We start from the raw sequence: 13,260 nt of genomic DNA on the forward strand, positions 1-13,260 counted from the left end.
GAACAATTAAGAAAAATAATAGTTGAGGGAGAAGGCGTTACATTCCTTTTTCCTTCTCAGGTAACATTATATAACATCATGTGGAACTAAAACGCATCCCTTGAGCCCCCATTTAAAACCAGTGCAGCTTTGAAATTGTGCTACTTCAGGAGGTAGGACCGATCACTGCCCAAAGTGATCACACAGGGGGCTTGTTGGTCTCCTTATGACAGCAATAAAGTTAAATTTAAAAAAAAATGTTAAACAGTGTAAAAAAATTTTTTTTTAAAGCACCACCTTTAATCCCTGCATGCATAGGTTCCGCACTCTTTATAAACAATGGTTGCACCACATATGTAAGGCAGCCCATACAGGTTTCAAAAAGATTCTTGCTTTCCAACAGTTAGCATTGATGGGGGAATATTTCCTGCAGCGCTATCGCGTTCTGCCAGTGGGGGGCGCAGGGAACCTTACCTGCCGGGAGAACAGAATGATTACAGCTAGTGGCTATAGTCACCGGCAGCAACTGCATGAGAAAAATCCCAAGGTCGATTAATAGACTTACAATCAGCCTGCCCATACATGGATTGAAATTCAGCCAGGCCCTGCTGAACTGGACAAATTTCAATCCATGTATGGCCAGCATAAGGTATCCCCCTGAGTGTTAGGCCGCGTACACACGCGGGGACTGTTCGCTCAACTTTGTCCGTCAAACAGTTTCAGCAAACAGTCCGCTCAAAATTAGCATGGACGGACTTGCCCACACACGACGAACAAACAGTTTGCTGAAACCGTGCGCGATGACGTGAACGGCACGTACGACGGGACGGAAAATACGACGTCCTGTACACTGCATTACAACTTTCGGCGTGTAAATCCTTTCTGAGCATGCGCGGAACTTAGTTTGACGAACAAGCCTACACACGAGGGGACTGTTCGCTGAAACCAAGTTTCAGCGGACAGTTTTTCGGAATTTCCGAAAAACTTTGTTCAGCAGACTGTTCGCTGAAACTGTCTGCTGAAAGCCCACACACGGGCGGACTGTCCGCCGAAACACTGTTCAGCGGACAAAGTTGGGCGAACAGTCCCCGCGTGTGTACGCGGCCTCAGAGTGAGGGAAATAATTCTAGTGCCATCCTTCATGATTAACTCTACATTGATAACCTGTAAAGGCTTTTAAAGAGTCGCCTACGAAAGATTCTAGGTACCTTAGTTTGTTGCCATTCCTTGGAAGCATGCAATTGTGACATGTTTGGTATCGATTTACTCAAGGCAACATCATCTATTATATTTGAGCAAAAAAAATTTTATGGACTAAAAATGTATTTCATTGTTCCCCCCCCCCCATGAGATTTTGTGCCAATATCATGTGACATAAAAAATGTAAATAATCGCCATTTTATTCTCCAGGATCTATGCTTTCAAAACATATATAACATTTGGGGGTTTAGTGTAACTTTTTTAAACAAATACGGATTTTAATGTGTGTGAACATTTTTTAAATGCCCCAGACAGCAAGTGGTTAATGTACAGTATTTAGCTCAAATATACAGTATCATGGACTCTTATTTTACATAATTATTAAATTTTGTGCTGGTTTACTGTGTTTTAAAACCATTGCAAATAAAGAACACATCTATGTATGAAAGTATAACTAAAACACAACTTAAAAGGGGATGTGTAGGTAAAATATGAAAAAGTCTCGGCAGATTTTAGGGTTTATAGTACAATTACAGCTGTGTAAGCTTCAAAGCAGAGACTTTAGAAGATGTATTTGGCAAATGTACCGTGCTCAAAATGTTATTCTGGTACCTAGAGGAATAATGCCATGACACGTAGTTGATTTTCTTGGGTAAGTAAAAATTGGTCTCACAAATCTTTCTAATTCAACCAAAGTGCATGTGAAGTCAAAAACAATTTTTTTCTTCAGTTTTCAGTTTTGGAGAGAGTGTGGTCTCTATTCACCCTGTCTGTTTTTCTTGGTCACCATTGTTACAGGAGCAGAAGTGATTTCCGATTCAAACTTTGAGCGTTGTCACAAGAAGGGGAAGGGACACTTGTTCTGGTGACAACTGTCTCAGAGATTTCTTGTGAGAGCTTTATGCTTATGTCCCGTTTTTTGTCCTAGGGAACATACAGCAAAATAAATAATTAGAAGATAAAACACATTGGACAGGGGTCTAGCTCCCCTCTTGGGCCCCTTTGAAACTTCAGTTTTAAGTTAAGTCATCTAATCATGGGTTGTTCATGGCCGGAAGCTCCTGAGGGGGCACTACTTTCCATCATCCTGGGTCTATTGCCCACCTTAAAAAGAGGATCTTCCACGTCCTCATTGTCACAGCCTGTGCACTCATCCCTAGACAGTGGAAATTGACTACTGACTCCTCCACCAAGGAATGGGCTGAGGAACTGAATTCTATTATGAGGATGGAGAAATTAAATGCCAGTCTACATAATAAGTAAAAATCAAATTGTACAACTATAATTCACTTGGATTGACTTTTCTGCATCTTCCACACTTTGGCCATTTCTATGACAAGACACTTCTGGCTGGGCTGTGATGGGTGCCTGGTGGACCCCAGGTTGTGAGCCTTCTCATTCCCCCTTTTTTCCCCCTCTCCCTCTCTATTTCCCCTTCTTCTCCTCTGTTTTCTCTTACCCATACATCAGCTTTCTCTCTGCTCCAACCTGTTTGTTTCTCTCCCAGAGCCATAATGTTCTTGAATGGCCCCACTTATAGTAGGATACCCTCTCTTTATGGTGCCTTAAAATTGTCTAGTGCCTCTCTATCCCTACAATGGGCTCGGTCCGATTCTCCCAATTGTAGTGTCTGACAATAGATGTATTATGTTATTATAATATATAATATTATATTATATTATATTATATATTCTGTACGCAACTATGAACACCCGAGTGCATTATCACTTTTGTTACTTTAACCATCTGTACATGTTCAAGAGGTCCTACAGTGTTGCCTTGCATGTACTGCATTATGGATCTGTGTTCCTGTTATTTTAAATGGAAATAAACATCATTAATAAAAAAAAAAAAAAAAAAAAAAAAAAAAAACAATGGACAGGATTTTTAACCATTCCCCAATTTGTTAAAATATCAGTTTTTCTCCACTTGAAGGCTGTGTTCACACTGCTGCGGTGTACGATATCAGATGTGATTCGCACCGCACTGCAGTGCAAATCACATGCAATCTCTGTGCGATGCGATTTCAGCCATACAGATAGTATGGCTGAATTCGCATCGCATCCGGCCCAAACTCGTACAGAATCCTTTTTTTGGTCCGCAGCAGAATCGGATCGCATGGGTGTTCACACGATGCGATCCAATTTCTGTCCGAGTTTGCAGATCGCACTAGGATATGCGAACTGATTTGGAGGCGTCATTAACTTTTCACTGATACTCTCAGCCGTTCGCATAGTGCAGTGTGAACTGCCGCTGGGAGGCATGCGATGCGGGAACCCGCAGTAGATTTGCAGCGTTCCCGCATCGCAGCAGTGTGAACCCAGCCGAAAGGCAAGGTTTAAGTGGTTAACATGTAATGAAATAATGAAAATACAACAATCTTAATATTTCCAAAACACCAACTTTATAGCACAACAAAACACAACAAATATTGCACTCACTTGACCCCCGACTTTGACATATAATAAAATCAGATATCATACACTTATGCTCCAAATTAAAAATATATTTTCACATGTATACAACTTTATTTGGCAGGCAGTCACAAGATCCACAGAACACATTAAATGTAACACTGTAGGCGATATGCCTATATGAAGGGCTTCCACGTACTTATGTATCCTCAGAACCATTCCAGTGTTTTCAAACAGGAATCTGCAACTGAAATGTCTCAGACTCAAACATTCTTTAATACAAACTTTTTCAAAGAAACAAGAAATTGTTTTGCTCATGGCAATTAATCTTTCATTTTCTCAGCTACACTAGAAAAATAAAACCTCTACTGCAATCTGATGGGCTGCCAAGACCCACATTTTTGTTTGTGCTAAAGGTTATAAATGAGCACACAGACTATCAGAAATAGTAATGCCAAGGCTCTACAACTGGATTACCGTATCGGACAGCCTGTAAAACTAGCAGATCTCCTGGTTCTCAATTTAAAAAATAACGGAAGCCCCACTCGTAGTTCAATTACCATGTAAAACACAAAATCCGGAAAAGTTTAAACATGAAAAAAAAAGAAAGAAAAAATTATACAACAAACATCAATGATATTATTAGGAAACAATGTGCTTATATATTATTTCCCGAATGTGTACAGAAAGTACTAAAGCTCTTCAGAATCGTGGCCTCCAGAATTCAGTGCCTCTGGATGCATGACTCTTCCCATAAACAAGACACAGCCTAAAATAGAAGCAAAAACAGATTACAATGGATTTGTAGGACATGCCTTATTTCAATTTGTTAAAATGTGTCAAGCAGAAGCTGGGAAGCGGTGATAAACATGCAAAACTGCTTAAGGAAAGGACATTATATAACAGGATTGCATGTTCACTTGGAGTGTGGATGGGATGAAGTAGGCAAAATGAGACAAAAGTGCCCTAGAGACAATGTATGAGGCACTACATAGGAGAACAGATGTGCTGGCAATATTAAACAAGAAACTCCAATCAAAATTGAAAAAGTGTTTTTTTCACCCAAGCAGTTATGATGACCACTGCCTACCAATAATGCAATTTATGTGCAGGCAGCCCTTTTGTCCATTGGTGTCCTAAATACCATTTAGCTGTTCTGCTTCCATTAACTGATCCTGCAGCTGTTATTTTTTGGAAAATGCAATTCTACCTCCTAACAAACGTCTACTTAATCTTTTTAAAGATGTCTATATACCACCTTGCAGTATTAGTGGATGCAATACTATCAGATCTACAGATAAGGGTGACAGTAATAATGTTTCGGATCAGTCCCTTCTGCTGTTGTGTGTTCGTTCCTTCTCTCCTTCACCTCTCCTCCTGTAGGTACTCCTATTTGAAGTTATGATTTTTTTTAACCACTTCAATACAGGGCACTTTTACCCCCTTCCTGTCCAGGCCAATGTTCAGCTTTCAGTGCTGTCGCACTGTGAATGACAATGGTGCAGTCATGCAACACAGTACCCATAAGAATTTATCATTGTTTTTGAGACAGAAAGATCTTTCTTTTATTGGTATTTAATGATCACTGAGTTTTAAATTTTTTGCTAAACAAATGATTTTTTGGGGGGGAAAAAAACAAAAACAAAAACTTTTCTTTAGTTTCTGTTATAAAATTTTGTAAATAAGCAATTTCTCTCCTCCACTGATGTGTGCCGATGAGGCTGCACTCATGGGTACAGAGTGGCAGCAGTGGTGAGGCTGCACTGATAATCAGGGCACCGATTACCTGCTGTCTAAAAAAACTGTGTTAGGCTTTCCTACCTGGATGAGCAGACTAAACAAAATTTCAAATCATTTGGCAGGTAAAACATTTCACAAACATCAAATTTCACAAACATCAAAGTGTTTGCTTGTGCTGGGGATGATGTAAACCTTAATGATGTGTAAGGCCGCGTACACGCGCGGGGACTGTTCGCCCAACTTTGTCCGTCAAACAGTTTCGGCAAACAGTCCGCTCAAAATTAGCATGGACGGACAATGGCCACACACGACGAACGAACAGTTTGCTGAAACCGTGCGCGATGACGTGAACGGCACGTACGACGGGACGAAAAATACGACGTCCTATACACTGCATTATAACTTTCGGCGTGTAAATCCTTTCTGAGCATGCGCGGAACTTAGTTTGACGAACAAGCCTACACACGAGGGGACTGTTCGCTGAAACAAAGTTTCAGCGGACAGTTTTTCGGAATTTCCGAAAAACCTTGTTCAGCGGACTGTTCGCTGAAACTGTCCGCTGAAAGCCCACACATGAGCGGACTGTTTGCCGAAACACTGTTCAGCGGACAAAGTTGGGCGAACAGTCCCCGCGTGTGTACGCGGCCTAACATAAAAAGAATTTAAATCTTATTGCACATACATTAACTTACACATACAAATATGAGGCTGTATGGCTATGAACATATGTTGTAATGATTTTGTAGAACATTTTATAAGAAATCAATGGCTTCTTTTTGGGAATAAAGGGGTGTAAAGCCGTCCAAAGGCTGTTCAAATCTCAGCTAGCGGCGGGGGACCCGATGCGCATGGCCGGCGGGCACGAGAACCAGGGAAGAGGAGACAAATCGTTTGTTCCTAGTAAGTAGGAACAGTGATATGTCCTCTCCCCCAGTCAGTTCCACCCCCCCCCCCCAGGAAGAAACACTCACCAGGGAACACATTTAACACCCCTGGATCGCCTCTAGTGTTAACCCCTGTCTCTACCACTGACATTTACAAAGTAATCAATGCATTTTTATAGCACTGATCACTGTATAAATGCCAATGGTCCCAAAAATGTATCAAAAGTGTCCAATCTGTCCACCGCAATGTTGCAGTACTGCTAAAAATCGCAGATCACTGCAATTACTAGCAAAAAAAATAAAAAATTATAAAAATGCCATAAATCTTTCCAATAATTTGTAACTTTTGCACATACCAATTAATCTATGCTTATTGCGATTTTTTTTACCAAAATTATGTAGAAGAATATATATTGGCCTAAACTGATGAACAAACCAGTTTTTTGGGCATATTTATTATAGCAAAAAAAAATATTGTTTTTTCTTTTCAAAATTGTCACTTTTTTTGTTTATAGCGCAAAAAAATAAAAAACAAAAAAAATAAATACCCAGAGGTGATCAAATACAATCAAAAGAAAGCTGTATTTGTGGGGGGAAAAAAAAGGACGTCCACATTGTTTGGGTACAGTGTTGCATGACCGCGCAATTGTTAATTAAAGCGATGCAGTACCGTATCGCAAAAAAGGCCTCGTCATTAAGCAGGAAATCTTCCTGTCTGTAAATAATTAAAACTGTTTCTAAAGCCAAGCCTTTAATATCACTTTAAGACTCCCCCCGCCCCTTCCAACTACTGTTGAATATCTAGGGTGACACCCAGCGTTGCCCCATTCTATTTTCTGTCAGCCCACACCGTCATGGACACATCACCTATGGTGTTACATCATGTTGGCCTGGATTCACAGTACTGATGGACAAAACTAAAGCCAGCCATACAGGGATGGAAATTCGGCCAGTTTAGCAGGGACCTGAAAAATTTTGATCCATGTATGGCCAGGCTAGTTTTATTAGATCAATAGACAATCAGCCTGTTAGATTTTTCCTGACCAATCAGTGCCGTCTGACTATGAATGCACCTAAAAAAAAACAGGTAAATGCAGTGTGAATAATACCAGCTAAATCATTGCATGCTTTTATATGCATTTAGAAATGTCCTAAAAAGGAACATTACTGCATATAAATCGGAGGTGCATGCCGATGCCAATGAGGCCTAAGAGTTGAAACATTTTCTAGCACAACATGGGTATTCCAAATCCAGTTGTCCTTGCCCTAACTCCAAACTAAAAGCGGACTGGTCGCTACAGTTACTGTTAAAACGTAATAGTAAATTTATGAATCTTAGTTTGAGTTAATTGAGACTTGCTTCACCCTAATATGCTTATGATATCTGATCTGAATAATTACACCATTCATTAATTGTGGGAATCGGTGCAGACAAAACGTGCATATACTGGAGAATAAGATATAATATGCAAGATAGTCTAGACTGACTCATCTTTAAACGTTCACTTTTTTATATATTATCACAGTTCTTCAAACTTTGTCATTGAATGACCAATAGAGTTAAATATAAGCTACAATGTTATTCAGTCTTTTTTTTTTTTACACCTAGAGGTTCCTTTAAATGAAGAAAACTCCACATCATGCAATGGGAACAGTAAAGAGTGCATTGCATTTGGCAGCACTACACACACTATAGGGGAGCACAGTGCAAGGTCAAATGAAGGATAGGATACAACTCACCAGTTTTGCGGTTTCTAATCACGAAGAAGAATGGATGGTCAAAAATAACCTGGGGGTACAGCACTGCCATTCTGCTATTGGTATTCATTCCTATAACAACATGACAGAAGGCATTAAACCTACATTATGCCACATTAGTGAAGCTTCATATGACACTTTCTTCATTTCAGAGTCACTGCATATATCATCTGTTGCAGCCCTTTGGGTTCTGTTTTAGAGCTATAATAAATAAAATGCTTAGTGACATCTAAACTGAAAATAAAAAAAATAGAAAATACAAAGGGTGCCATTGCTGACCTCCTGACAATGCTAGTTGTCTGGATCCCCAATACCGCAATATCATCTCTGGCCAAAAAAAGGCTTGTAACCCAGTTAAACTAGGGAACTGTCGGAACTCCTTCATAGTTGTTGTGAGTCAATGACTCAAAATGGACTAATGCTTTCGGTTTTGGCATAATTTTGAGGCAACTAGCATTTTCAAATGGAGAGTTCAGCGTGGCAGCCTATGTATTTTCTTCATACAGGTTTCCTTTAATGTGCCTATATAAAACCCAGGACCTTCCACTAAACCTCACGCCTTCTCCTTACTGTGTTGTGGTTGGTGCAGAAGATTGCACCACCACAACAAGCACAAGGGAAAGGTCTGTTGAGTTTAATCCATGTATGGCCACTGTGGTTGAAAAGAAGTCAATCTACCGATCGACTTCTATTCAACCACCTTGCTGGCAAAAAAAGTCAGTTGAATGAAAAAAAAATAACTCATCTATGGCCAGCTTTAGAAAGGTGATCCTAAGGGTGTCCTGCAGCAGTCATTGTAAAGACACTACTATGGATCAGCATCTGGGGGTATTCATCTTGCGTTAGCAAGGTAGGTAGCTTAACTATTTTTGTGAACATGATTTGCATTGCTGGAAGGTCAAGAAAACAGTGGAAACTGCAGTTCAATATTTCTAATAATGCACCTAGGAAAAAATAAACATTTGATAGAGTACAACATTGGGGATACAGTGTTGGCCAGCTCTACAGAGGAAACAAATGTGGGGTTACTTATTTCAGATGATTGCAAAATGAGCAGTGTGAACAGCCAGTGGGAAAAGCGAATAGAATTCTAGGATGCATCACTAGAGGGATCACCAGCAGGAGGAACTGTGTCCAGTTCTGGAGACTCAACTTACAAAAACATATTGATAAGGTAGAACAAGATCAGAGACCAGTAACAAAAATGGTGAAAAGTGTGGGGGATAAAACATATATATAGTCTGGAGGAAAAAAGGGGGAAGGGAAGCCATGAATGAAACCTTTAAATACATCAAGAGGGTAAATAAGGCTCAGGAGGGCATCTTTTCAATAAGAAACCAAAAATTAAGAACACAGGGACAAACTAACTGGAGGAAAGTTCAAAACAAATCTTAGAAATTATTATTTAATGGAAAGTTTAGTTGATGCTTGGAATAAACGTCCAACAGAGGTAGTGAGTCACTCAACAGTAAATGGCTTCAAACATGCTTGGGATAAACATAGATTTATACTCTGACAAAAAAAAAAAAAAAAGACAAAAAAAAAAAAGAAATTATTATAATTATATATATATATATATAATTTATTTTTATAATTTTGTTTTTCTACGTTTCTATGCAACTCTACAGACTGGTGTATTTTAAATAACACTGACTATATACAGTATAACATGTATTCACTCTGAAATGGTATTAGTAGGCTGTAAGGAATTTGCCGTAAAATCATCTTCTTGGAGTTTATAAGAGGACACAGGGTTTATTCTGATACAAGCAGGAGTATACTGCTGCCTACAGGAGACTGGACACTAGCAAACAAACAATGCTGTTAGACAGCCATAACGCTCCCACTTCCATCAAGCTGCAGATTTCTGAAGTAGTAGTAGTAGGAGTGGATCAAAGAACAGATTGGTTGGACCTGTGTCCTCAATGAACTCCATGAAAAGGATTTTATGGCAAGGACAAAAATCCTGTTTCTTTATTATTCATTAGTGGACACAGGATTAATTCTGATACAAAAGGATGGCCAAAAGCAGCCCATCTGAGGGGCAGGCAACACAGCCATCAAAATGCTAACAAGTCCTCCAAAACAAAAGTGTACAATTGGGGAAGCTTCCAACTCAAATAGCTGCTTGAGGAAGTGGGCATAAGAAAAGGCCTAAGCATTCACCTGGTACAGTTTAGCAATGAACAGAAGAGCATATGCAATTCTGAGACGCACATGTCCAATTCTGAAAGGTCCAAGAGACACTCAATGATTTGATGGAACAAAGCTTGATAGGTGAAACCTTGTCCTCAAGCCTATAGGCTTGAATGATGAGCTGCCAAAGCCACTAAGCAATAGTGGGGCAAGGGGCAGGCTGTCCCTTCTGGGAACCCTAGAAAATTATGAAAAAAGGCAGTTTATCGGAAGAAGGGCTGAGAGTGTGTGCACATGTAGGATGTAGCGCACATATGCGTAGTGCAGCGACACAAGGGAGGTGCAAGCAAGCTCAACAGAGCAGGTGCCGAGTGCCGATTTCAAAATGGCCTGCACAGACTCAGAAGAGTTGACACTGAACGCCAAATCCAAATATGATGTAATGTCTTGCTCCTGCTAGCAACTTGCGAACACAGTGTTGCCACCTGAGCACCAGTGTTAACTTCCATGGGGATGCAACTTGAGCAATAGCACCAAGCATGCATTAGTCTCCCTTAAAAAGCAAGACTCTCAAATTGCCGTGGCAGTGGTCCAGAAGTCTCCCCCCACATTGCGAGAAGCCGGATCCAGACAGTTTTCATCCCTACTAACGAATGAGCATAGTCTCTAAAGAGTCTTAAAAAGGAAGTAAACCCTAATGGGTTTACTTCCGCTTTGTTTCCCTGCAAAGGCAAAGCATAATGGGCTACTATGAATCACACAGTAGCCCATTATGCGTCACTTACCTGACACGGGAGCCTACGATGTCTTCGATTTCCTCGCCGGTTGGAAGCGTCCATCTTCCTTCTGGGCTCACGGACACGGCTCTGTGACTGGCCGGAGTGGTGTGACGCCACTCCCACGCATGCGCGTGGGAGCTGCCAGTCACGGCATGTCCTTTAATGAAAATGACACGCTGTGAACCTTCTAAAGTGCGCATGCGTCTAATACATCGGCGCATACACAGAAGGAATCCTCGTATGGGGAACTGTAAATATCTCCAAAACCATGTAGGTTTAGGAGATATTTACAGCACCTAGAGGTAAGCCTTAATCTAGGCTTACCTGTAGGTGAAAGTGTGTTGTAAGGGTTTACCATGGCCCTGGATCTTTAAAACACTGTACAGCTAATTCACACAGTACATCAGGTGCCATGGAGAGGGCCCACAGAACAGCCCAGTGTTCTAGGGCAATGTCCATGTATGGCATTCAACACTACATTGAGAATGAATGAATCAATCCCAAAAACTAAAGGATCTTGATAGCAGAACAAGGGGATCTCGATAAAAATGGTAGTCATCTTGTGGAACAGGTTTTGTACAACCTTCATTCTCTTAGACCAGTGATTCTCAACCAGGTTTCCTCCAGAGGTTGCTAGGGGTTCCTTAAGCATTGGACAATTTCTGCCTCTCAGATACATTCTCACTGACACCATTGATCTTTTTAGCTATCTGTAAGAAGGGAATTCTTCCCAATGACCACAACACACTAATGTATCATGAGTTGTAGATTTCTAATTTTTTGCAGGGGTTCCTCAAGACTGGAGAACTATTTCAAGGGTTCCTCTGTGTTGAAAAGTTTGGGAAAGGTTGTCTTAGACACTAGTAAAAAAACTAGATCTTGACGTAAGTGGGAGCAGTTACTGTATACCTTGCTGACTAACAGCATTGTTTGCTAGTGTTCAATCTCCTGTAAGAACAGTATAAGTCTCTTTTATTGTAATCAACCCTGCCACCCAACAAATGATAAACAAAACCTGCCAGCTTCTTATACCTCACAGAGACCAGTAGCAAGATTTTGCCATAAGTTTGTGTCAAGGCCCTTTCCCACAAGACTATAAATGGTGTCACCTTTCACAGTTGGACTCCCTGTGATTTACAGGAATTTGGAGACTTTCTCTTAGTATTTTTAAGCTTTGCAGTACTTGGGAATAACTGGTTATTCTGCTGGGAAGATTTCACTACTGGAGTCACTGGCAGAAAGTTAGCTAGCATGAAATTCAAATGAACATATCCAAGGAAAATGAAAATGTCAGCTTTAAATAGTGTTGCCCTTTAAACATGTTTGGGTTTGTATTTTTGTAGGTTTTAAATAGTTAGGTTCACTGTATACAAAGTAATGCACAAACTAATGTAATTTCTACCTAAGTCAAGCAGCGGGAACAAACACTTAATTGACAATCTTTTAAAAATGCTAATTAAAGCAGCATTTTAAATAAATGAGAAGTCTCCCACTGTGAGTTTTAATCATCTTGGGATACATTAAATACAGAAGAGTCCATTCTTTATATGCACTTTACCAAGACAAAGAGTACTTACCATCACATACCAGGATGAAGTATGAACACTAGATTCATAATTGCCCAATAAAAATAAAAAAGCCTAATTTACCAAAACAAGTTATCCATTAGACAGTGATTGTTAAACAATTTGAACCTGAAAGACACACTGCATTTCCCATGCTCACTATTAAGCTTGTCTGGATTTTCCTGCAGTACCAAAAGAAGGTATTTGTCTTCAAAGCAGGTAACAGGAGAAATGTTCTATAACTCACTGTCCATAGCTACATAAATTGTCAAGAGCCATTCAAATCCAGAAAACATTCAGGGCAACACATCCCCAGATCCAGTGAACCTAATAGACTTACTGAAAAATGTAGCTGGACAGCTGGGAGTGAACAAATTTTCTAAAACAGATTTTTAAAATAGAAATTGAATTGGAGAGTCATCATTACACTGAAAAACAGGCATGCAATACTGTACCAGAGGCTGCAGCAGCTTCAGCTCCCTCTTCATTAACCTCCAAATAAGACTTGTGAACAGCTTTGTCCACGTAAAGGTCCTTGTGCTCTGGAAATAAGCATACAGGTAAAACGGGTTAGCTTTTTCATTACTTTCCTTTTGTTCAGGTATGTATCAAACAAAAACGTTTTTTTTTTGGAGTAGATTAGATAATAAGTTTCACCCAAGAAAACGAAATGCAATGTAAACCTGGGCTAATCACAGTAATGAAAAAAAAACAAAAAAACGCATACACAGACATTTTCTTTCAGTGCATGGCAAAATGGTTAGCAGATCCAGAAACAGCACTCATGTCACTGCTCACCTCTTTC

The 13,260-nt window shown here is 40.0% G+C and overlaps 1 protein-coding gene across 1 annotated transcript in view; it reads right to left on the bottom strand.

The window, feature by feature from the left end:
• Window positions 1-3,560: 3,560 nt before the first annotated feature.
• The window catches only part of SERPINI1 (serpin family I member 1), a 132,388-nt gene continuing 122,688 nt past the window's right edge, over window positions 3,561-13,260 (bottom strand). Inside the window, exons 7-9 of the mRNA XM_077488029.1 lie at window positions 12,911-12,997; window positions 7,958-8,047; window positions 3,561-4,362 (exon numbers count right to left, since the gene is read on the bottom strand). Of these exons, the coding sequence (XP_077344155.1) occupies window positions 4,286-4,362; window positions 7,958-8,047; window positions 12,911-12,997 (254 nt within the window). The 3' untranslated portion in view covers window positions 3,561-4,285. The remainder of the gene's footprint in view (window positions 4,363-7,957; window positions 8,048-12,910; window positions 12,998-13,260) is intronic.

This window comes from Lithobates pipiens, unplaced genomic scaffold (assembly GCF_037356315.1).
Source record: "Lithobates pipiens isolate NorthernLeopardFrog02 unplaced genomic scaffold, aLitPip1_a1.2 Scaffold_18, whole genome shotgun sequence".
NCBI classification, from domain to species: Eukaryota; Metazoa; Chordata; class Amphibia; order Anura; family Ranidae; genus Lithobates; species Lithobates pipiens.